The sequence below is a fragment of the Leuresthes tenuis genome, unplaced genomic scaffold (assembly GCF_036924035.1).
Source record: "Leuresthes tenuis unplaced genomic scaffold, fLeuTen1.0.hap1 SCAF_4, whole genome shotgun sequence".
Taxonomy (NCBI): domain Eukaryota; kingdom Metazoa; phylum Chordata; class Actinopteri; order Atheriniformes; family Atherinopsidae; genus Leuresthes; species Leuresthes tenuis.
Window position 1 is genome coordinate 23,058,434 of NW_027325358.1, and position 25,426 is coordinate 23,083,859.

The 25,426-nt window shown below is 41.9% G+C and overlaps 3 protein-coding genes across 7 annotated transcripts in view; all 3 read right to left on the bottom strand.

Moving 5' to 3' along the window:
- Window positions 1–12,940, bottom strand: part of tbc1d1 (TBC1 (tre-2/USP6, BUB2, cdc16) domain family, member 1) — a 46,990-nt gene extending 34,050 nt beyond the window's left edge. For 2 of the 5 annotated variants that reach the window (XM_072383277.1, XM_072383275.1), the window contains exons 1-2: window positions 12,778–12,940; window positions 11,419–12,040 (exon numbers count right to left, since the gene is read on the bottom strand). In XM_072383277.1, coding sequence (XP_072239378.1) covers window positions 11,419–12,000 — 582 coding nt within the window. In that variant the 5' untranslated portion in view covers window positions 12,001–12,040; window positions 12,778–12,940. Of the gene's footprint in view, window positions 1–5,807; window positions 6,033–11,418; window positions 12,041–12,466; window positions 12,520–12,777 lie in introns of those variants that run through there. The other 3 variants (XM_072383278.1, XM_072383276.1, XM_072383279.1) reach the window with 3 other exon arrangements.
- Window positions 12,941–13,082: 142 nt separating this feature from the next.
- pgm2 (phosphoglucomutase 2) lies at window positions 13,083–22,377 on the bottom strand. The gene is made up of 13 exons (XM_072383280.1): window positions 22,167–22,377; window positions 20,323–20,490; window positions 18,165–18,356; window positions 17,717–17,800; window positions 17,441–17,634; window positions 17,125–17,314; window positions 16,918–17,015; window positions 16,187–16,367; window positions 15,790–15,883; window positions 14,953–15,082; window positions 14,654–14,846; window positions 14,236–14,369; window positions 13,083–14,115 (listed from the first exon to the last, which is right to left on the bottom strand). The coding sequence occupies exons 1-13, from the start codon at window positions 22,239–22,241 to the stop codon at window positions 14,013–14,015; spliced, it is 1,836 nt and encodes a 611-aa protein (XP_072239381.1). The 5' UTR covers window positions 22,242–22,377; the 3' UTR covers window positions 13,083–14,012.
- A 986-nt stretch (window positions 22,378–23,363) lies between these two features.
- Window positions 23,364–25,426, bottom strand: part of zcchc7 (zinc finger, CCHC domain containing 7) — a 49,778-nt gene continuing 47,715 nt past the window's right edge. The window contains exon 10 of the mRNA XM_072383281.1: window positions 23,364–24,981. Within this exon, the coding sequence (XP_072239382.1) occupies window positions 24,362–24,981 (620 nt within the window). The 3' untranslated portion in view covers window positions 23,364–24,361. The remainder of the gene's footprint in view (window positions 24,982–25,426) is intronic.

Sequence of the window (25,426 nt, forward strand, 5' to 3'; positions counted from 1 at the left end):
ACAAACAAACAGCCAGGTCCTGCTGTATCTTGCCTCGGTATGAGGTGTGCACAGCCACTCCACTCTCTTTTTTTTTTTATCCCCTTCTTCTTCTTCAAATCAAAACCTGCCTGACAGTCACACAAATTATACTTTGTTCTGAAACCGTAAGCTACTCTGTAAATTTGTCAGCTAAATACCAAAAGTGTAGTTAATTGTTTTACCCTGTAGGTACTCTTTAAAAAAAAAAAAAAAAAAAAGAAGAAAACATATATATTTAACAAGAATGAATCGTTCCCGTGGACTTGCACTCACATGCTGTAGTTTTTACGTGCTTGTATTTGACTTTTCAAAGCTACGCACGTCACTGCAGTTGTGAGAGGGTTACTAAGTGCATTTCTGGTTAACTGGCCAATAACAAAAGCTTTATGAATTCTGTCTGCTCCACATAATCTCCACCACAAAGGTTCTGGAACACATTTGGTCTTGGAAGTTTAGTGTTTGTTCATTAGAAAAAAAAAAGAGAAAATAATGAAACATTTATCGGCAGTAAATATGAGGTAATTCAGGTAATTTATTTGGAAAAAGAAACACGGACATAGCAATTATCGATAAGCACTCTTTTGGCCATGACAAATCCAGCACTGGTTTGAAGCCAGTGCCTAATCTCAAACCACTCCTTCCCATCTGAAAGCCAAAAGAAGCATCCTTTAGCCAGGGAAACCGGTTCAAGAACAGCACCACGTCTCTGCTCGCTTGCATTAAGGAGCTGGGAAGAAATGCTGGGCCCCACGAGGCCAATAAAAAGTTTGTGGCGGCGGTTTAAAAGAAGGAGCTAATGTAGCGACCTGTTTGCTTTATAGACAGGGGAAGAAATTAAAACAGTGGTCCCACATTGGTGCGAACTTGGGGCATCAATGTCAAAAGATATTTTTAAAATCAGGTCATTACAAGAGTTATTTTCCCTGTATGGTAATGTTTAATTTCATCATTTCATATCAAACAGCAGTGTGTATTTGTCAATGATGTTGACAGCTATTTATAATCAATATTATAAACAGGGCTCATGGAAACAAAAACAAGTTCTGTGAAGGTTCTTCTTGTTCCTAACTGGTGCTCTCCTAGAAATACCATCTGCTTCTGATGCTAAAAAAGGGAATGATCAGGAGAAGTTACTGAAGTTATTCGGGCCCTTTCATTGGGTTCTGAATGCCTGAGCAGATAAAATGAAAAACTTAACTTCCAAACTTACGGCAGAAGCAATGAAGGCTTTCTTTTTAAATTGATTTCTCCCATCCTTTTAGAAATCCTCCTGTCTTTTTAGCCAAAGCTTCATTTGCTTATCCGTGAACACTGCTTTGCACAGCATCACCACCATAACCAGGACACCGTGCCTCTCACTCTCTTACCTCAAGTGTCTACTTGCTTTTTAATCATGCTGGCATGAAAGTGGAGTCTGCAAAGTGTCCACTGACAACAGACTCTCTCTGGTTTTCCTATGCCGTCCATTTCCCCACTGTTCCCTCAGCTTTCATTGCTCTGCTCTCTGAAACACTTCAACCAACAGATAAGATGAGTGCTTCCCTTCCCTTCGCCTCTCCTCTTCCTCCTTCAACCACTTTTGTGTCCTTTTGTTATCAAAGATACTGAACAGCGTGAAGAATCAGTGTTTCAGTGTTAGGTCAAACCATAATAGCTGCGTCTGGTGGGATCTTCTTCTTAAATACAACGTTTCGCTACTTTTACTGCGTTTAGGATTTGGTTCAAACAAGCATTCAAAAAGACAACACTCGGTTCTGAGTATTTCGATGGAATTTAATCTATAATAATCAGCGCATACGCAAATAACAAAACTACTCAAGGCAATGGCAGCCATTTCTATCTGTTCATGTGACGAAGTCCAGAGAACTGTTCGTCAGGAATGTTAATCTCTCCACGCTTGATGAGAGCAGACGGACACATTTCTTAGAACGTCATCAGTCATCACACTTACACTCTTGACCCCCGTCTATGACAACGACTCGAGTGTAATAAATATGAGGAGTGTGGAGAAGCTGACTGAGGGCCTGCTAGTTTCCGTCTCTAACAGTGGAACATTTACACGCGGCCGATCTCAAATAGGATTAGGACACACACCGCGTCTCACAGAAAAGCTGGATGTCCCTCATCGTGCCACAAAGGAGTAGATTTACTGTAGTGCTGACCTTAAAAGGAAGGAAGTTACACAAGGACATGCAAAATTAGAGAAGTTGCAGGTCGGTTCAACAAACAAAATAAACTTTTTGGTGATGGTATCTTATGTAGAGATTAGACATAATCTGCTTATTTTCAATGATATAGAAGATCTTAGAATTACAAATGCTGAAACATAGATAGTTCTATATCCCTGCAGACGAAATGCCCTCGTTATGCTGCTGTTGCTTGTTCACACGGATCAGATAGAGGAGGCATAATCCTGTATCAATGTGTCCAATCAAAAAGTTCTGCCACTGTTGCAGAATTACAGAAGTTACAACAGTGCCGGCGTCTAGATCTGCGTGTTCCTCCTGTGACTTTAAACTGAGGTCCTCCTTTTTTAACTGAGCATTTAGACAAGCGCTCAGAAACTCTCCACTTTGAGCAGATCAATTTAAACAGAGAACGTGCATTACACCTTACGGTAAATCTGAAAAGACGAGCAACTTCGGATACGACAGTTATATGCGTGTGTGTGTGGGGGGGGGCTTTAAAGGTTCGACCTTTCACACCTGACACGTTTCTAGATTTAGTTCAATGATCTGGTCTACCTAAGCCATTTAATAGTTTAAGGAGCAGCAGTGTGTCACATATCTGTGAAAAAGCAGCGGGCTTAAAAGTTTCAAGTTTTTCATCCAGACACGATGATAAAAATATCAACTTATGTTCGACTCAGCATCTAAATTTGACCTTATTTTTTGTTTAACCCAATAAAGAAACAAAATAAAGGAGCCAAACGTCTCATTAAAGGTATCGTTACACTTATACCACTTTAGATTTGGTGCATGCTATCAGGAAAAAGGACAGCGTTGGAAATGACCAAAAAGAGTCACAGAAAACTCAATGACACACCAGCCAGTCAAGAAGATGAACGAAACAGCTAAAAGTCCCTCCTGCACTTCTCACGGTCATGTGCCCGAGTCTTGTGCCTTGTGAAGCATAGCAAAGTTCAAAGTTCTATGTATATTAAACAGAAGGGGACACATCACTAACAGGAAGCGCAAAGGAGAGAAAGAAGAACATTTTACAGGGTAGTCATATAGCAGAAGACGTCACCGCCGCATGACTCCAAACAGACGAAGGGGACTGCACGGTGGACATATTAAGTTTCACATAAAGAGGAACAGAATGAGCAGCTACTGAGAAAACTGTGAGGAGCAGATGGGCAACAGGAATAGACTGTCGGTTATAATAAGAAAAAAAAAAAAAAGACAGGAAGGTGCCTTCGGTTTACCAGCTTTTCTTTTTTTTCTTTACACAAAGCAGAGAGTGTCACATGAGGTGACACAAAGTGAGGGAGGGAAAAGCACGCAGGACCACAGAATTACAAGAAGAGGGTATGGCCAAAAAAGGAAAAGGGAGATTTAAGATCCAACCATGAAAGTCGTTTAGGACAATTCTGTGTAATCATTACCTCCAAGCACTTTTGGAAGCATGTTCGTTGCCAAATCAAAATGCCATCTGCAGTATAAATAGAAACCAGTCTTTTATCTTTAAAGTTTGAGGTCTCCTCTTTCAAGAGGCATTACTGGATTATTATAATTTAAACCTACTTAATACTAGCGGACAGGGGTAGATGTACTCAGTGGCAGTAAACCAACTCTAACAGCCTGCTGGAGAACCAGACTGCTGAAGGAAGAGCTTGAGACAGATGCTGTGACTAACACAGCGTACAGAACGACTTGCCTCCTGTTCCAGAAGAAAAGCTCTGGCTTGCGTTCAACAGCTCGAGAGGCGATACTGCTCTGACTCACTCGCACACTCTCACACATACACCTAGATTTGATCGGTGTTAGCTGTACCCAAGCATACACTGGATTTTCATGCCCTCAGCTTTATTAAGCGTCTGACAATTAGTAACAACGGCCTAAGAGAACTGGCTGCTCCAGCTGGTTGTTGGATGGTTGTACGGTTCATCCTACGTGACAACCTTCTTTTGTCTTTTGGAATTTTGAAGCGTGCTCGCACAGCATGGCTGATCTGCAACAGGAGACCACAAACTACAAGGTCTTTATGCCAGACCTAACCCCCGACTCGTCTGACTGATCTATATCAAGCAGTTCTAGCTGTCATGCAGATAAATCTCTCTCATCATTAACAGTACATGTGACACAAGTAACTCCTGGTCATTGACTTCATTTTCGCTCTTCAACCTGTTTGTTTGTATATTTTGGTTTTCCTTTTCCAGGTATGAGTCTGTTGTGTCCCCTGACCCAAGAGGCCTCTCAGTGCGACCTCTGAAAAGATGGAATTGAACCATTCAACTACGCCCACATCCAAGTCGCTTGTCCTAATATTTTCGGTTCCACACCTGTGAACCCCTACACTTGCCCCTTAACCCCAACTCTAACAAGTCAAATTGGATGTGAGCAGCATCCCATAACAGGTCAGAGTCAGACAAACCTGTCTGACCCCGTCTCTTGTGCTCTCATTGGCTGTAGCTCCTTCCAACTCAAACGAGTCCTCAGGCCTCGCACATAACGTCCCAGTTGTATGAACACACAGTGATTGATAACCATCAAATGAACCGCTGATTTGCCTACAGATCTGGGTCATTTGTGTTGAGTATGAAAAAGCTTTGAAAACTGACAAAATGTTGTTTTGCTTCGACAGATTTCTGTAAATTAGTCACGGGAAATTAAATACATTTGAGTTTTTCCATTTCTATCACAGAATTAAAAAAAAGTTGTCACACAACAAGTTTGAATTAATTTGCCCTTCTTAAGACCAATGCTATGTGATGTGATCATCCCGCATCCGCACATCACGACATCAATACTGAGACTATATATTGTGTAACACAAGTGATGTTCCTCTTTATCTGTTACTATAGACTTGTCACAAAACAACTAAATATCGACTGTCTTCATTATTGATTTCTCTTCAGGTTAGATCAGAAAATGCCTAAATAAGTGTCCAAAGCCAAAAGATGATTTTCCATATGATGGAAAAATATTAAAATCCCTAAAATCTGAAATCTGGCCTGCAACAGATAAAATATCTGTAACATCAATCCTGTGGTATTCAAACCATTCTACTGCCCGTCTCGATTAAATCTGTAGATTTCAGACATGGTTAAAGTACCAAAGTTCATGTGAAATCTTATCTTCCAACTTTAGAGGAAGTTTGAAAACCAGTACATGACCAAACAAAACTGCTGTCGACTTTCCTACAAGATCTGAAAGTTTACAACCAGTTGGACAGCAATGGACCGGTGATTAAAAAAATTTAAAAAACAGAAGTCACACCTAAACGCAGTTAGTGTTACTTGACCCACAACAGCATCCAACTGACAGGATGAGGAGCAACAGCCTTAACTTAACGCCAACAAACAGGAATACCTAACATAAAAACAAGACCCTGTACATGGACTAAAGCTCATATCATGTCACCACTGAATATTACTGAAAAAGCCCTTTATTGTATATTTATTCTGCTGGAATCGCTTGACAAACTATAATTAAAGTGAGCTACCTTAATGAAGTTAGCTAACAAGTTGCACTAATTTGACTGAAGTTAATGCTCGGTTAACGCTAGCTAACTGTCCTCTTAGCATGGCACGCGAACGGAACAAGTTTATTAACTTCACTTACATCTTTCTGCTCCTGTTTACTGTTGAACAAGGTGAGTCGCTGGAGTCTCGCTTTCATCCCATCCGCTATAAACTTAACAAAGACCAAATCTGAACGGCTACCTCTCAGTAACTGGTTCCTTGCAGTGTGGAGAACTTCAATATCATATCTTTGGGAAGTTCATTTTGCTCCCTGAAACCAAGTAGGATCCCGTAGTTGTCAAGCTTGTGAGCATAAGACGTCCGCACCATATCCGGTGTAAAGCTTTCAAAATAAAATAAATTCAAATCTTTCACATAATTATCCATTGAACCCCTGCAAATACTCTTCTTATTTTGAAGGCTGACCAAGTGACTTCTGATTTTTTCCAGCTAACTGTGGAGATTTTGACTTACAGAAACCCAGTAATGCATCGAGAGAGTGGGCTGGACACAGTCTATCCCGGAAAAAGTTTGGGCGGTTTTTAACGTTACCGTTGCTTAGTGGGGATTATATCTGTTAACATCGTTGGCATGCATGTACATAAACAGTATCTTCCTGTCTGCTGGCAGAACAGGCCCAATCAGCACGAATTAATGCCCATCGACAGTAATTGCTAACCGAGATCTGGTGGTTGTTAACTTTATGCCCAGAAGTCTGCAGCCAATATAATGCCTGGGTCCTTTCGTCATCATTTAGATGCCCATTGTCTCTGTGTGTCAAACTCCACAGTCACAACTACATTCCCAGCATGTCTTCCCAATGTAAGCAGTATTCAGGCTTATAGTGGGCACCGCTCACTTTTTAAATACATGACATAAACTGTCATGATGCTATAAAAGACATGAAGAAACTCACTTGTAAGTATCATGAACGCTGATGAACAAAAATGTTTGTCATGGGAGTGCAATTTCATAGATGGATATTTATTGCAACCTAATGCTGCAAAATCTATGTTTTTTACGTGAAAGTTTAAAAAGATTAGAGTCCTCAAAAGCTGTCTGTAATAAACCTTCTGTCATACACAAACCTATTATCCTCCTAATAGCAAATTTGGTGAAATGAAAAGCTTACAGTGTCATTTTTAAATACACATATATTGCATGTATAACGCCTTGATTTTCCAATCATGCATTTCTTTTTAAATGAAAATAGAGTTTCAAAATCAAATGAAACCAGCATGTGATATATTTGCCCTAAAGTTTGCTCGAGAGCACTGGAGATGATGGGGAAAGAAAGATAGCTTGTGTGAATGGCGACTTTTCTGTTTTTCTATGAATGGGGTCGAATTAACAATTTCAGAAATAATTACGAGTCTGCAAACACAACACTTGTCGGCAGTCACTGAAATCAACCAGTCCAACAAACACAAATTCCAACAAAGATTTCCATCCTGAGACACCGTGAACATGACGCGCGTGTGTGGTGACACCCAGTGGTGACTCTGTTGTTACCGCTGCAGCTGGAGGGGAAAACCCAGCAGCCCCCGGAGAGTTTCTGTGTAAGCAGACAGAGCAGGAAGTTTCCCTTTATCGCTCCAATTAAGGACGTACTTTTTTCCCATCGAATTCGTTTTCACCGCAAACAAAAACTGTGTTTTGAACTGTGTAACCAACCTCATATCCCACATCTCCTCACACACACATTTAAACGTTTTGCACTTATCAAAGGGGGTTTGAGCTCTTGAAATTTAAAACAAGGTCAAGGTCGCTGTAGTTAGCTTGTTAGCTATGTCATCAGGGAAAAACAAATGTCAAAGCTTTGGAAAAGCTCAGGGATTCCACTAAACTGCTGCTCAGCACCATAAAACATTTTTTTAAAAATCACTGTCAATAAAGAGGGTGAAAAGGCTATAAGAAGATGGCAAGCTTTCTTCAAAGTTTCAGAATCAATAGTTAATAGAAGTAGTGTAAGTCCAATTGAGGTCTAGACCAAGAAAACCTTCCAACACTGCTCCTTGGATTACAAGAAAAAAGAAAAAAACAACTCTTTTAAGATTGATCTCTGGAGAGCTGATGTGCTGTTCTTCTGCGCAGCCACACCTTGATGGAAAAGACTTTCGAAGAACTACTCTCCCACCCGTCACCACAAAATTCTGCCTCTGGAGTTTGAAAATGAAAATCTAAACACTAATATGTTTTGGAAACAGGTCCTGAGGAGTGATGGATGTCAAACAGAACATTTTGGCTGCAGTGAACAAGGGTGCGCTGGTGGAAAAGTCTGTAGACTTCCACTGTTGAGCACAGTGTATGGATAATTCATTATTTGGGTTTATACTGCAGCACATAGAGAGCATGCGCCTTAAAAAAAAAAAAAAAACATGCCTAGACTTCTAATGATCAGATTACGAAAGATGGCCCAGGAATCTCACAGAACTAGAAACTTTGCTGGAAAATGGGTGAAAACCCCCACCAAAATTAAGGATGAAATGATTTTTAGCTGCCTATAAAAAGTGACTTCAAGCTTTGATTCAGACTAGTGCTCAACAAGCAAGATGCACAAACTTTAGGCCCTGATCCATTTTTGTCATAATATAAAAATTTTTAAAAAAAAAACTTGTTTAAAGTATTGCTAAAACCACCGTGTTTGACTCTATGTCTTTGACAATTAAATTGAGAACACCCCAGACGGACCTCGCTGGTATAGAACACCAGGTGGTTGCGACAAACACATTTGAACTTTTGTTGCACATGATACTGTGGTGAAAATTAACTGCTGGTTGGTAAACTGTCACATTTTGTGCTTGAAAGTGACAGTGATCTCATATGCAGTGTCATTTGGTATGTGTGTGGCTGTGTGTTCTCTCACACTAAAATTCTAGCTACAGGCCTGCTTTACGCCAGTTTGACCAGTTAACAGGATTTTCTTTTTTTTTAACAACTCTTATTTCTCACAGCCTGTCCGTGGCTTACACAGAGATCCTAGTTTACATCTTAGCATCATCCTGACACTTTCTTTTCCAACCTTCAGCGGGCCAAAAACCCTCAAATGGTGCAATATGCGCAGTGTTTCATCAAAACAGGGAAAAAGAAAAAAGAAAAGCATCTTTAGCTTTCCGTTGCATCCCCCTCTATGCCAATAATACTCGTATTTACTTTGATCTTTGCTATGTTGCAGACAGTTTGAATCCAAGGTTTTTGGCCTTTGTGAAAGTAACTCTTGTATCGTAACACTTGACAAATGTTTTCTCTGGTAATCCCTAGCCCATGTGGTTATAACAGCTATTGATGAATGATGGCTCCAGACATAGTGTCGGGTGAGGGATAGATCATTATGCCTGTCCAGCTTAGGCTTGTGCCCTTTACACACTGACCGCTCTCTCGACTCCTTGAATAGTTTAATGACATAATGGAGAAATACGCAAATCTCTTCCAATCTTTCTTATGGAAACATTCTTTCAAAACATTTCAATGTCTCATGCATTCTGGAGACTCTCTGCCCATCTTGGCTTCTAATAGACTTAAACTGTGATACATACTGCTTTTGTACCAAATTATGATCTAAAAATCACCTTTTGACATCAGCTGTTTAAAATAACATCATTCCCAGCCTCAAACTGCCCCTGTACCAGCTTTCTTTGGATGTGTCCCGGGCCTGAAATGCAGGAATCGGTTTATATTAACAAATTAAATTAAGTGGTGAAGAAAAAAAGAAAAAAAGATTAAATATATTGAGTTTATATTGCTTGAAATAAAATCAAAGTCAAAGTAAAAGTAGGAAGAACTTGGGGTAGGAAGAACTTACCTTACATCACCTACTAAAGACTAAAGACAAGAGTTGTAACTATCAAAGTTCATATATAAGCCAAACAATTTTGCCTTAACATTGTATTCATAATTAGCATGTCTGTAATAGTGTGTGTGTGTGTGTTTAAGCCCAGTTTGACAGATCTAGAGCAACAGGTGGTCAGGCTGAGCTCATCATCACACTTCTGGTAGGGCTGAAAACAGTAATAACAACAAGAACCCACACAAAAAGTCCATCACAAATACATTATGACACAGGAAGTGGTCTCCATAGTAACGTGGTTTCATATCCTGACTGGTTGATGTAAATTAGGCTAATTTTCTCACTGCCAAGAAAACACGCATCAGGACACAAAAAAGTCTGTGATGGTGACCGAGTGCAGCCCGTCCGCTGCTGTCCTCTCTGCCACAGTATACACTCAGCGATGTTTACAGTCAACTACGCGGCTCCCGCTGGCTGTTAATGTATTTGAAGCGTGCGGGTATTTGTTACGTGAGCCCCTACATGTGCACACCTGTCATGTGAGGAGCAAGACAGAGACTGGGGTTAAGGTCAAACTGACATTTTGAATTCTGACTTCCTTCGGTTTTGCGTCTAATATACCTCATTGTGTGTGGTATGTTGGGCATGGGATGCTATCGAATGTCACAGAATCGACTCAGACAGCAGCTGGACCTCTGCCGTTCAAACTAAGGCTTTTGGAAATGCTCGCCATGTGGAGGAGAGGCGAAAGGATTAGAGGTCAGGAGTGTGCCGGTCAGCAGGGCACGTTAATAAATACACCATTAGTGGACGGAACATTTGCTGGTGTTGCTGATTGGAATGAAAGTGCAGCATGCGTAGGCTGCAGTGATGCCAAAGCCAGGCCCAATTTCTCTCTGCGGGATGTCCCCGACAAATACTGATACGGTCACATTTAAAGCTCAGCCAGCTTTTTGTCACACATATAAATATAGGAGAGAGTCGTTGCCAGGCTGCCCCTGTTGCTCTTTTACACTACCTCTACATTTATAGGCCGAGGTTGTGTTGATGTGTTTATTACAGACCTACATTCCTCATTATGAGCCCGCTCCCCTTGATTTATGAAAAACTGGCCTCATTTGTTGCTGATAGATGCCTTCTTCTGAGCTCTCATTGTCTGTCATTTGGTATTAGTGGAAGCCCCTTTTTGATTTATAAGGAAGAACTACAGTTATTACCGGAAAGACACGTGTCTAATTTGAACTGGAAGTTACTCAAACACTAGCGTCATAGGATACAATCAAGCAAGTTTAACCTTGCCGCAGGCTGAGAGGCTTGCGTGTAAGAAAGAATTCTCTGTTCAGCTCCAGATCAGTCTCGACTGAACTATGCAGCTGACCACATAGACAAGGAAAACCCTCCTAGAGGAAGGCTTTATTGTCATGGTGGTGGTAGCTTCATGCTCTGGGGCGGTTTTTGCCACTACAGAATGCATGGTAATTCTAAAAGTCAGGTCTGTTCTGGGAAAACCAACAAATTTGATCAAATTCTGGCCCAAAGAGTGGTCAACTGTCCAGACAGAACTGTTCAATGCTGCTACAACTGTCTGTCAACATGTAACTCGGCAGGGGGACATTCAACCAAATATCAGGTGCTACGTGTCTTTACATTTTTGAGCCTGGATGCAAAATTGTCACCGTGTCGAGTTCAGAAAACCCAATCTTTTCTCATTCTTGATCAGAAAATGTTGTGTAGTCACTGAGCCCCAGACACAGATCATTTCAAAGAATTCATTTAAAACCAACTTGCCATGTCATCCATGCACACAATGTGTATGGACACTTCTGACCCAATCTGTAGAGTAGAACTCAAATATTTCCTTCCACACATGAGTATATGTCTTCTGCTCAAGACACAGACTTTCATTGTCCTCATGCATACCAACCTTGGTGCTGTCCTGGCACTGGAAGACATAGCAGGCGCACTTTGGTGTGCTTCTCACCAGGCAGGCGAAGCTGTCGGGCTCCTGACTGTTGTGAATCAGCTTGGTCACTTGGTGAGGACGACATTCAAACAACACCGCGTGTGTCAGAGGGTCCCAGAGACATTGCTCTCCCAGAGCAGACACACACCGTACACAGGAGGCCGAAACACAAAGAAGAACTGTCTTACTGCACGGAGCAGAGTCCAACCGACCACCTCCGCCCCTACCACAACGCAGCCCAGCACTCGCATCCTTCTCAGCAGACCTGCGGATTTCAGCCACCACCCAGGGCAGCATGGCCATGGTGGTCAGATTGTGGACTGGCAGAGAACCAGTCATTGTTAGTTTGTATCTTATCTCCTCCCCTGCCGCCGCATCCACCTGTCCTCTCCATTTCTGAAGGCTCTGAGGGGAAGAAGTCAGATGCGAAAGTGACGGACAGGAGCGGTGGTTTGAGCTTAGATGAGGACTAGGTTTATTAGAGCTCCGTGGCCTCCGGACTTCACCTCCTTTTGGCTTCACTTCAAAGTACAGTCCCTCCATAGCTTCTGAGACGAGAGGCAGCTGTGTGCCGCCACTTTACCTGCAATACATCAGTGAGACACCTTTACATACAGCACCTAAAATGACAGCCATAGCTGTGGGCTTATTCTGTTTTTCTTACAAGATTTAAAAGGACCATAAAGATACAAAGTGAACATTTATTTCGCTGCATTTGTATTGAAGCAGGGCAGTTTTCCCAGGACACTAAAGCAGCTGAGTGACTTTTACAGTTTCAAGACAAACAACCGAGAGCGACACTGTCACAGTCGTACAGCTTAGAACTGTCTGCCATAGAGAGGTCGTAGCATTTCTCACAAACGTCTGAGATGGCGAGTTACGATTTAAACGTGGGGTGGAAACGTCCCATTGCACGTCAAACACGAATACCGGGACAGATAACGTCTTCCACGGGACAAAAATACTCTGGTGAAGGTGTGGAACATGAAAACCAAAGAGTCTTGTTTACATGCCTCCTGCTTGACCTTGCAAAACATTAAATTGTCAACTTCAGACAACGGTGACAAAGGTGGTCCGTCCGCTGCGCGAGGACATCATGCGGAAGTGAAAACTAGATTTAAGATGAGCGCTGTAACCTCTGTATGCCTCGTTTCATCTGCTTTACATTCTTTTTTTTATATACAAGTACGTTTGGCGCACGAGGCTACTCATGCAAGCCGCGTGCAAATAGTCAAATAATTAAATTCTTTAAAAAAAAGCAGGTCCAGAAGAACACATGAATATATCTCCATGCTCTCCTCCTTCTCGGCACAGCCTTACCTGTTAGTTCTCTCCTGTCAGGTCTCCTTAAAGCGGTACCAAAGTAACTATGGCTGCACAGAAGTGAGTCGGGCAGCTGAACACTCATGTACACAGAGAAGAGAGGGAGACCTTTACACAGCTCTCGCTGTTTTCCAGCTCGAGTTAAATTTAGAGGACAGGTCCAACCCGACCTCCCCCGCCCCCCTCCTCCTCCTCCTCCTCCTCCTTTGAATGACAAGTGCGTGAGGCTCGCGTGAGCTGCGAAGGATGCAGTGAGAACCTGCGCACACTCAGCGTAAATAAGTAAACCTGGATTTTCCACCCTCACTTTATTGCTCCACATTTTACATCGTTAGAAACAGTTTTTATTTGGTCAACATTTTATACTGGCACAGTATTTCGGTGTAATAGACACATAATGCTCATAAGGGCAATTTGCCAGCTGCGCATTCACTAATTCACACATAATACAAAGTGAGAGGCTGCCATTGTTATATTCAACGAAGAGGTACAGAGTCCCTTTGAGATGTCACAATCATATCAAGGAATGAGAGGTGGGTGCGTTAAAATTATGCACAATGGCTCCACTTGGTGGTGCTGTAACTGTGAGGAGCACACTGGTAACTTTGGCGTAACTATTCCCTCCTACACCCCCCATCATTTATTTCAGCTCAAAATATCATACTGTTGCTTAAATCTGTGCCATTTTACATACTAGTTACACGTTCAAAGTCTGACAGAAGTGTGCAACTTCAAGTAGTTTTGAGCGTTTGTACTCTACGGGAACTCTTATTTCAGTACCAGCGCAGTGTATGTAGGAATGCTTATTGTTACATGCAAGTGATCAGCAACAGGCCGGATCTATCGGAAGGAATGGCTGTAGAATGGCCAAGCACTTGACAGATGTAGCTAATCTTGACCAATGTGGCACACTGATCTAAAACATGATGCAGAATGTGAACCAGTCAGCAAACCCAACAACAGGCGAAAACGCAAACACCAAGTGGAGGTTAGATGTTGCCATACACCTTCAGATTATTAAAAAACATAGAATAAAAGATAGTTAATAACACAGTATTGGTATTCTTACTGGTCCAAATGTTTTGGGTTTTTAAAAACAAAATAAAAAAGGTAATTAACAGAGTTAAAAACAAGAGTCAAGCCTGAGAATCTCTCCTGGAAAAATTAAGACATTATGTGCAATGCTGGACAGTGATGGGAGATACTATTTGTTGTTATTTAGTCCGTTAGCGCTACTCTGGCTTGGGCTGCAGCTTGTTCTTTGCTGGCTCAAAGAAGTTTTCAACGATGGCGTCGACCAAGTTGTCCAGCTCCTTCTTCAGGTGTGTCACATCACTGATTCAGACCCAAAGGGGGGGGGGAGAAACAGAAATAAAACACAACACGGTTTAGTCAGATAGGGTTAACTGCTCCTCCGAAGACACTCAGAAGTGAAAAAAATAAGCTTATTTTCACCTGTTCCCAGGAGCAGCGCAGAGCTCCGTGTAGTACTTGATCTTTGGCTCAGTGCCGCTGGTTCTCATGGTGGCTACACCCCCATTGGAGAAGGTAAAGGTGATCATCTGACTGGAACTGGAGGTGGGAAGAACCTGAGAGAGGAGGAGGAAGAAGTGACAGAAGACAAGTAAGGACGGGAGAGATAAGCAGCCCAGATAAACCGTTTGAGAAAAACATTTTATGTGCACAGGTTTGATGAAACAAACTTAGTTATATCTCCATGTTTTTAGTTTCTGCCTCCACAGTTCATCATTCAACAAAACAAAATGTCTGTTGTTTGTCTGGTGGCAGACAACATGCTGTCGGACAAAAACAAATGTCAGAGGGATGCTGTGCCCTGACTGCATGAAGTATTTGTGTGAGTTTGTCCCCTCACAGCCTTGTTGTCAGGTCGGTTGCTATCGTAGCCAGTAGTCAGGTCTCGAACAGCGGAGATGGAGAATTGACCGCATTCGGTGGGATACGAGTTGTCCTTGCCGCCAAAGTTGCGCAGGCGCTCAAACAGACTGCGGATCACGGCCTGGTCGTGGCAGATAAAGTAGGAGTTCTTGCTTATGTGGTACCCATACCTGATGATGACAAATACAGAGTGGAAGAGTTAGTCTGCGATGACAACCCACTGGACTATGAAATTGAAAGTTAGACAAGTGTGATGTATCAATCTGTGCATCTTACTCTTCATAGATGGTAGTGAGCTGCTGAGAGAGACCTTTGTTTTTAGTGGCCAGATAGGAAACCATCTCCCCTGCTATGGCTGCAGCACTCACTCCATCCTTGTCCAACACAGAGTTACAACACATATATCCTGCAACACACACGCATTTTCAGTTCATTCACAGCATGTCTCGATTCTCCAGTTGCTGTGGTCAGCTGTCGCTTCTTTTAATAACGCAGTGTGAGCAAAGGCATGCGAATCAAATTACAGCATCGTAATCTTATAATATGGGAATGCTCTGAACTATGTTATGCGCGTTTGTCTAACCATCTGTTATCTTAACCCCAACTGCCTTGTAACTTTCACCCAGTGCCTTGTGTTTGCCTGCAAACGTGGCTCAAAACTTTACAGAAAAACTTTAGTTTTAATAAACTCATCATCAGGACTGCTTTGACATTTTTCTGTACTTTGTATAATGACAATAAAAGAATCACAAATCAAGAGTTTGGTGTGTTTTTTTCTGGACTAAAGCTGTTCTGAAAACATCTTCCTGTGACATTCCAAATAAATGAACACAAGTGGAGAAATTTCCTCTCTTCCATGACTCACTCTGCTGGAGACATACCATCTTTGGCAGTAAATACTGGTGCAATCAGCTGTCAACTGCCCCTCATATCCCTAAATAACACAAAGCTTGGTTGATTCAGATCATTTTGCCCCAAATTTTGTGCTCTGTAACTGCAACAAGGTAAGCTCAAAAATCACTGTGGAAGTGTTTCTGGCAGAGCCGATGAAACCTGCGCTCTCAGATTCCTTTCACTTTCACTTGTGGACAACGTTCATTTGTGCTTGCATACCTATGGCCTCCTCAAAGGCAAAAAGAACAGTCTTGCCCTGGTCCAACAGGTCTTTGGCTCTGTTCCCCATCCATTTGAACCCTGTTAGCGTTTCCTGTCCAAACATAATGAGAGAAACTTTGTCAAACCACATTTGTTGCTTTGACTTTTTGGCTTTTACAAAGTACAAAACGCGACTATTAACTTTCACTTAATGCATTTTCTCATAAATAAAGTGAGCTGGGGGTCCGATTTTGTAATAACTGAATCCTAACCGGGCAACAATGGTCAGAAACGGAGCATTCCTCATGCCATGTCACCGACGTCCCAGCACACAACACCCAGGCCCAGATCATTAGGCATTAATGCCAGCAACGTGCGACATGCAATCAACAGAATAAAAACTTGAACGTGTTACCTCGAAGTGGAAACCTTCCTTCAGAGCGATGGCCCGCAGTATTTTGGATGAGACTGTGCTCGACAGCATGTAGAGGTTTTTCACATCGGCAGCGTCGGGCTTCTGCTCTTTCCAGCAGTGGAATATCCACCAGCCAAGCAACGCTCCCAACTCATTACCACTGAACACTCGCCACTGTCCACTGAGGCACAGACAAGGAAAGATGGACGTTAAGAAATGCTGACATGATCAAAGCATTTCAGCAGTTTATCAGGACCTCAGTTATGTATGGAGAAAAAGGTGGAGCTGTGTGTGGCTATTTTTTTCAAATTTGAGGGTTTTACTGACTTAAGAAGTTCATGTATGACAAATTATGGGTTTTTGCTGGTGATTCCACACATTTCTGGGCTAAAGATATTTAAAATCTAAGTGAACTTAAGTATAATCCACTGTTTAGAGGACAGTGAAGTAGAACAGGCTTTTTTTTCAATACATGCCTGATTCCATCTCACTTCTTCTGTGAACTTTCTTTCCATAAACCTCATTTAGTGAGTCACTGAAGCCATTTTAGAATTTCTTTGCGGAGGAGAGTGAAACTCGTGCCTTCCGGCTTGTAGCGTGTGTAGGATGGAATGAGAGCAGCTGTAACATGTGACGGACCACACGACCACATGCTGGTTTTAATTTCAACACTAACATTGTGTTGAAGGGTGGAATTAGTAGAACACCATGAGTGCTATCTCAAGGCACACCTCTCCTGCCTCTCAGCAACAGCCAGACGATCAGCGTCGGGGTCGTTTGCCAACACCACCGAGGCTCCCTCCCTCTCTGCCAGAGCAAATGACAGCGTCTGCGAAGCAGTCACACACATGTGTCACAATGCACCACAGCAGAGCGCCTACTGCACGTGACTGAATGTGTCATATGCTGGCAGCACCGCGTGCATGTCCACTACCCACCAGCACTCCCTCTCCCTCCTCAGGATTGGGGTATTTGACGGTGGGAAATTCAGGGTCGGGCTCTTTCTGTTCCTCCACAGCGTATGGAGGGGGAAGATCGAAGGCCTTGAACGCTGACTGGACAAACGTATGACCAACGCCGTGCACAGATGTGTGCACTATTTTCACCTCTGACTTCTTGTTTATCTCCCTGTGAAGAAAAGAAGTAAAAATGTGCAGATTTAGTGTCGATTTTCACTATTTTTCTCTCTACAGCCCTGCGACAATCATTAGTGGAACACAGCGCATGCTGCTCCACAATCTGTTTCTGAAGCACCTGTGATGACAGTGTTTCTGGATGACTTTGAAATATTGTGTGTGGCTATCCTGGTAGGGGTCTTTAAGCAAGGGGCTCTTGAGGGCCTCGTCGGTGTTCCATGACTCTGGCCAAGGCTCCAGGTTCTCCTCAATGGCTTTAGAGATCTCTTTGTCATGAGGAGACACAATCTGGGCACCGTTCTCCCAGTACACCTGGAATAGAAACAGATTATCAGGGTATTACATGAGGCAAAATGACTGCATAAGCCAGAAATACCAACAGCAAAAGTGTTACCTTGTAGCCATTGTCCTGTTTGGGGTTGTGGGAGGCAGTTACCATGATACCAGCACACAGACCCAGGTGGGAAACTGTGAAAGGCTGCAGGGAAAAATGAGAAGAGAAAGTGACTGAAGCCAAATTTGATATATTGTTGTCAGACACATCTCAACCATATTCCATAACAGCCTGTAAAAACTATGAAAATCTCTCCATTATAGAAAACAAACATGACAATAGCATGACAAGCTATTTTCTCTCCATTTTTTCCTTGCGTTACACAGAAGCCCATCTGTGCCGCTCAGAACCTTCTTTTCTATAAATCTTGTCAAAGATAAGCTTCAGTAAATATCTTCTAGCTGCTAGAAACAATGCAAAAAAAGTAAAGAAACGTTATGTAACATAAAGTGAAAATGATGGCACGCAGGGTAACAGAAATCCTAAAAGGAGAAATTCAAGTGATTACCACAAAGGGTGTTGGGGTGATGTCAGAGAAGAGGTGGACCGGCACCCCTCGGCTGATGAAAACCGCAGCGGCCAGGCTGGCGAAGCGCTTGCTGCTGCCCCCGCTGGGAGGGTGGGACCGAGCATCGTACCCAATCACCACGCCGCGCTCTTTAAGATTCCCAAAGCTCTGCTCCAGGTAGCGACAGAAACCCTGTTGGAGAGGAAGTAAAAGAAAGCGAATGACAGAGGGCAGGTGAGAATAATCAAGTTTTATCAAACTATACTGCATCTTTCACAACAAAGTGTTTAGGTAGGATTAATAATCAACAATAAAGGGCTAAATTGACAATAGTAATAAGCAGAAGAGATGTGGTAGTAAAAAGCTTTGTGATGAAAAAGTAAGGAATGAGCAGTCAGAACAGAGTCTAAAATTCTTCTCCTCACATGTAAAGCTCTGAATGATCAGGCTCAGTTATCAGGCCCCTCTCTGTGGAACCAGCTGCCAGTTTGGGTTCAGGAAGCAGACACCCTCTCTACCTCTCTCTTAAGATTAGGCTTAAAACTTTCCTTTTTGACAAAGCTTATAGTTAGGGATGACTCAGGTGATCCTGAAACATCACGTAGTTATGACCTCCAATGATACACCTTTCCGCACTCTGATCTTTTTTCTTCATTTACATACAACATTACTGTTGTCTTTAACTTGTGTTTCTCTTTGTCAGCAGGCATTCTTGGCCTGGTGTTATGGTGCTTGTTGTCCCCTCTTTCCTGTTCTCTCATACTAGCTGGTGGAGGCAGATGGCCGCCCTTCCTGAGTCTGATTCTGCAAGAGGTTTTTCTTCCTGTTAGGCTACTTTTTTCTTTTTAAATAAATAAATAAATAGGCTTTGTATGGATGAACTGGACTAATTTGGAATTTAATTAATTTGATTTGATTGGATTAAGAATGTATTACAATAAATTGGATTCTGTGTCTTTGAAGTGCCTTGAGACGACATTTGTTGTAATTTGATGCTTTATAAATAAAATTTTATTTGAACATTAGTTATGCAAGCAAACAGAAAAAGAACACTAATACCAACAAATAAAATCTTGAAATAAGCACAAATATAATCAAACAGTAATTGATCCGAGATGAAACTGAACGCAGCATTTTGTGCCGTAATGTCACTGAATGCAGCATCGTTTGTCACCATTTTCACCAGAACATGCTGCTGTTATCCTTTACTGGCATCATGTCCAAATAACTCAGTCCTTTAGGTGATTTCCAGTATTTTTATTCTTGTGAGAAAAATACGAGCTGTACGTCTCTTATCAGTGTCATGAAAATAAAGCCACAGCTGTTGAGAGAGATCTTTGGTAAAGTCTGTCCGTAACCATATGCAAATTAGCCAGGTGCTAATCTGTCTCAAGATTCAGGTTAGTTGTGTAGTAAAAAAGAAAAGAAAACAGACAAAAAAAGGAGGAAAATAACCCCACAAAACTTGACCTAACTGGTGGACAAAAGCTTCACGTCTGTCCAGTGCCGGTTTTAAATGTTTATGGATCTTACGGTACCACAAGGACCTTTATCTTTGCTGTGCAGCAAAGTGTATTTCCTGCTATTAATCTACATGCTGCCTGTGGTGCTGGCATGAGCGAAAAGGTTGTCTGCATTTGTGTTTATCTGAGATATGAAGCCCCGGTAGCTTCAAATAAATAATAGTTGACCAAACTCAAGTTGAGAGTGGCAGCGTTTCCCTACTGGCTTTGCTTGAGCCAGTTCAGCTCTTCTTCCCATTTTAAAAAAGGCCCCGCAGATCATCCCCGTCTGATTCGACTGTTATGTGACCACAAATGAAATGAATCTGGACGAATTGCAGCTGCTAGCGATACCACCACTCTGAGACCAGCTGGAAGAACCCTGAAAGAAGATCTGACATTGGACTGTGACTCATAAGCGAGAAGCAATGCGACAATATAACGATGGAGTTCAACAACAGCAGTTTTAAAAGATTCCGGAAATAACAACAATCCAAGATGATACCAGTGAGATAAAACCTGGATTTTGAGATACTGATTTAGGGACATGACTGGACTACTTGTAAGTTTCAGAGGACGTTGCTTGTAAGCAATGCAAAAGAAAACATTCCTGTACAGATGTGGAATTTGTAGCAGCCGTTTATCTATTAACCAACCTGCGTGGTCTGGATGATAGTGAGGTCATTCATGCAGGATATGCCGGGGCCCATGGCGGCTCTCAGTCCTGCCGTACCAAACTCCATCCTGGAGGAGAAGCATTTCTTCAGAGCCTCCACCGCTCCCTCCTTCACCAAGTCCTGCACCATTGATGCGGTTTTGGGGTTCTGGGGAGGAAAGTTCACAGAGGAGATCGTTCTTCCGAGTGTCTTACATGCAACCTAATTTTCAGACAGTTAAAAGAGTTTTCAATTATTAGCGATGGCACATTTTCTTCCAGCCCACTGGAAGAACCCACCTGGTTAGCAATGGTGACCGTAAATAAATACCATGAGACGGTCCATCCGGTAAGACACTTTCACCATTGAGCGAGGCTCTTGAGGACCCGCACTAACACAATTACACTAAGACTAATGAATCTGGGTCCCTGCTCCAATGTGACCTAATTGGTGGCATCGCATGTCCTGTTTAAGACCAAGAAGAACTCCTCTTGTGTTGATCAGACGTTCAAATGCCTGTTAGTCTAAGTGTGTGAGCATCGTGTGACCAAACCTGACCAAACGTGTGACTATTAACGGAACACGCCACAGGGACTTTTCTTCAGTGCAAAGACATAAACTGCGAAAGTAACGTTATGTTCCGTCTTCTCGGTCCATAACCTCCCAAACAGCTTTGATATCGCACTGAGAAGTGCTGCTTATTCCATATAACAATGACAAAAACAACGTAATTTCCTGACAGGATGTTAAGACTTGCAAAAGGCAGGCTGAACTTTCCAAGAGCAACTACTTTGGATGCTTCTGATTGAACTGAGAAAAGCTTTGAGTGGCAATATGATGTCTGAGAAACGAGACACAAAGTGTCTCTGCACAGAGTTTAGCAGAACAGAAGAGTCTGGGTCTGTTCCCATGACATGGGTATTGTGTTTTAATACATAAAAAAACAAAACGAGAAGCAAAAAGTGGAGGGAGCTATTTGACTAATTTAAAGACAAATAGATTCAAATAAGCGCTTAAATACAGTAATAAATGACTAATTACTTAATTATTAAACCGATTGACGATTTATGATTAAACTTCAATCGTTTTTTTTTGTCCTGCTCAATCTTTAGTTCACATTCTCCCATCGTCTTCCATCTGTAATTATTGTAACTCTCACCCTCCAGTGTCACTCACTTCCTTTTAACGGCAGTATTTTTTTAATTTCATTCATTTTTTCACACATTTAAATCCCACCACTCCATCGAGTCCACTGGTTCCATTGGGAGTTCAGGCATAAACACAGCTTTTACCACTGAAAACTAATGATTAGCCGTACAGTACCATAGAGAGGCTATTGACATGTGGTTTCCCGAGAGTAGGATATTTGAGCGAATGAGCTGCTGACAGCATGTGAAACTGAAGAGTCAAAACCCTCCTGAGGAAATGTGGAGGGCAACAATGCAAAAGAATTTCTGAAGATTTTTTAATCTCTCTCTCTCTGTATATATATATCTTAAAGTCATCAAATAACTATAGTCCCACCCTCCCCCTGACTAACTGCCGTTACTTATTACCAGAACACTGCCTCTCGTTGCATCACCATATTACACAGATCCGTTACCGAATTTCTTTGAAATCGATGGGGAATGACAGACCTCAACAAAAAGCACAAGATAAAATACTCATCATGGGCGTTAAACGTACACTGCATCTAATCCCTCAATATCTCAACAGTTGATATTTTAAGTTATAGCCCTCACTTTAGTCAAAACCTTTGAAACAAACCAGACGTTATTGCTTTATTCGTGGGACATGCAGGGCAGCCACAGCGCAGTGAGCTAACCGGTTAGCTATCAGCTCACCTTATCATACTGCAGCCACTGCCGAACAGCCTGGTCCAGCTTGGCGTCGCCGGTTGGGGTCGAACCGCTTTCCATTTGTCTTCTTAGGTCGATTCCACAAACTGTCCAGCTCTCTCTGTCTTGTCATATGAGGCGATTGCCCACTTCCTGAAGCCTTTCCGAAAATCCAGCTGTGGGATGTAGACACCTGACTTTACTAAAGGCTGTAGACAACGAGAGGCGGTAGCGACGTAACGCGTCACGAGTAGCCTTTTGTGTGGCATTCAAAGGCTGTCGTAAATGTTGTAATTACCAGTGGTGAGCGTTTGTGAGCCGTCTACACAAATTGAAAGCAACGTTTTTTTAAAAGCAGATGTTGATTAAGTTTATTGGGTATGGCAAACAGATTTAGAGTCTGGAAATATAGAGGGATGCGCGGAAGTCTGGTGGTTAACACTAACGCTTCTGAGCAAGACGCTTCTAGGTTCGTCTCCCGGCAGGTGCCCTTCTGTGGGGAGTTTATATTCTTCCCGTGTATGCTGAGCTCTGAAAGTCTCTAAGAAGCTTTCTTTAATACCCAATCGTGTTGCTGACCTTTTGCCAGTTAACCTAATTGGTTACATTAGTCCCTTCAGTCGTTTCTATGTAGCACAATTTTCTTTTCCAACTTTATTTGTTGGTGTCACCAAACTGAAGATGAGCTGATATTTTTCATGAAATAATAAAAATGTTCAACATTTGATACATTTTCTACACTATATGAAGCCATATTATTGGTTTATGAGATTTGCAAATCATTGCTTTCTTTTTGTATGTACATTTTATACACAGGGTCCCAACTTATCTTGGAACTGGGGCTGTATTATGACCTACACTAGAATCACATGCAGGAGTGAGGTTAAATAAGTCTTTTGTATACCTGGGACAATGTCATTCACAACCAATCGGAGTGACCTCAGTGCTGTAATGATGGCAAAATCAAGAGTGGAAATATAAAAGTTCCTGTATCATTACCTTATCTTCTCTGGATACAAACTATCACAGGTAAAGTCAATACTAGTAAACGGCTACACTCCTACACAGTATAGTAGGAGTCCAGAGTATAACCAACCAGAAAAGAGCAGGACACAAAAAGCATCTTGATCAGAATCCTTCCTCTTCATGAACCGCAGAACTCATAAGTCAAACAGTGAAGACTCAAGTTTTATATTTCCTCAGAGAGTTTGGCCAGCCGGTATTTATTGAAGTGTTTCCAACTCTTCCTTGATAGGCATCAGGGTTTCAATTTGTTATTAACAAACAGCACCATGTACAACATGATATAAACAGCTGATGGTTTAAAGTTGGATGGTTAATATCATTGAGAATGTCAGTGATGCATGCAGTCTAAAGCTTGCATGTGACCACAGGTTAGCATCAAATATATGTTCAGTAGTAGATGTATTTACACAGGCCAATTAATATTTAGATCAATTACGATGTAATGAGTTACAGAAAGACTGGGATTTTTTTCCGTTCAAACAGAAAGAGAGATATTTATTTCCAAGTGTATTTCTAAAGATTCATCATCATATTTTTTGGCTTCAGCAGAAAAACAACTTCACCACTATATTGTGGAGGCACAGCAAAATCATCTTACTCTTTGTCACAATGTTGGTAAATCCTTGAAATAAAAATTTAGAAAGAATATACAAATAGCTCTTCTGTGAACCTCAACTTCATAAAACTGAATTATTCCCACACACATACCACCTCCTGAGAATACTTCAAACTGAGAAACTGAATGTCTTACGAATGTATCAACTGATTGACTATACTTTTAATTTTCTAACTGGCGATTACAATAATAACGGTTACTTCTGATGTTTGAGCGGTTTGAATTACAAAAGCTGTAATTCTCACACTGACCAGAGGGTGAAATGGAAAAAAAGAAGTCTCAGACAATTAAACTCTTTGTAACAGGAAAAGCATGACTGCTACTATGAGCCGGGATGAGAAGAAACACACTAAATGAGACTGAAGGAAGTGGAACTCAGCTCTCACTAATCTTACCAGTCACACTTGCAGTTTTCCTACTGACCTGTCCAAATGTCTGGAAAAGTTCCCCTTAAGACCTTAAAGAGGCAACTCTTATGCTGTACAACCTGAGTGAACAAATGTCCCTAAAGATGCTGACTGATACAAACTGTGACATCTACACCTAACACAAACTGATGCTATCTCCTGCGTTTCCGTTGTTTAATAATGAACAGATTCTCATCTGCTGGGTACATCTGCGCTCCGAGATTTTTCTCAGCACGATTTCTCCTGTTTCTCTTCTTCTCCACCCGCTGATGTTTTGATGCCGACCCCTGCCTCCTCCCGCTTCCACTCCCAGTCCCAGTCCAGCATAGATTCTCTGGTCTTCGGTCTCTCTGTCCATCTGACAGAGATGAAGGAACATGCTTCATTTTATTCCTCTTCTTTTTCTTCTTCTTGTTCTCTGAGTTTTCCTCTGGCCTTCCCCCTCGGGGAAAGTCATCTGCTTCATCTAAAACTAGCTTAGCCGGTGGGAGTGGCTCCCTTGAGGTGGGAACGGGTCTTTTAGGTTTCCACGGTTTGACGCTGCCAACACCTTCCTGCTGTTTCAATTTCTTTGTTTTGGGCGTCGAGTCCCTGAACTTGTCATTAAAAAAGATATGGCTGGGAGTGGCTTTGTGGTTGTTCGGGGTCTGCTGAGGTGTGTTGTTAGGCTGGTCAGTGCTTTTATGATGACTGACTCTTTGTTTCTTATTTGGTGGTCCAGGGGTGAGAGGCGTCTGAGAAGGACCAGCTAAATAGCCGTTTTTCCTCATCGCTAAGAGGGAAAAGAAAACCAAAAAGGATTTAATGACACTTTTTTGTTTTGTTTTCTGATATACATTTTTTCATGGAAAATGAAAAGACAAAACTATGCTCGTATTTTACTGAATAAAATTAATTTCTTGAAACCATATATTGAAGCACAAACAAAACCTTCACATTTCCTTTAGGCTTTTAGATTATTACATTGACTTAATACAAATGGTTAAGCCCAATATCGTTCACACCCATCCCAAATTTTGATTTATAGTGAATTTTCATTTGACCAATGTGAATATTCTGGCTGAAATTGGCACCAACATCAGACTTTACCAGGATGTTTCTGATCGCTGGCTTGTTGGAAGACATAATGCTGCCCAAGATAAAGTCTTTTTTTTTTTTTTTTTTGCAGATTGCCTGACGTTTTCCCCAAAACATAGTGTACATGTATCCTCTGTTCG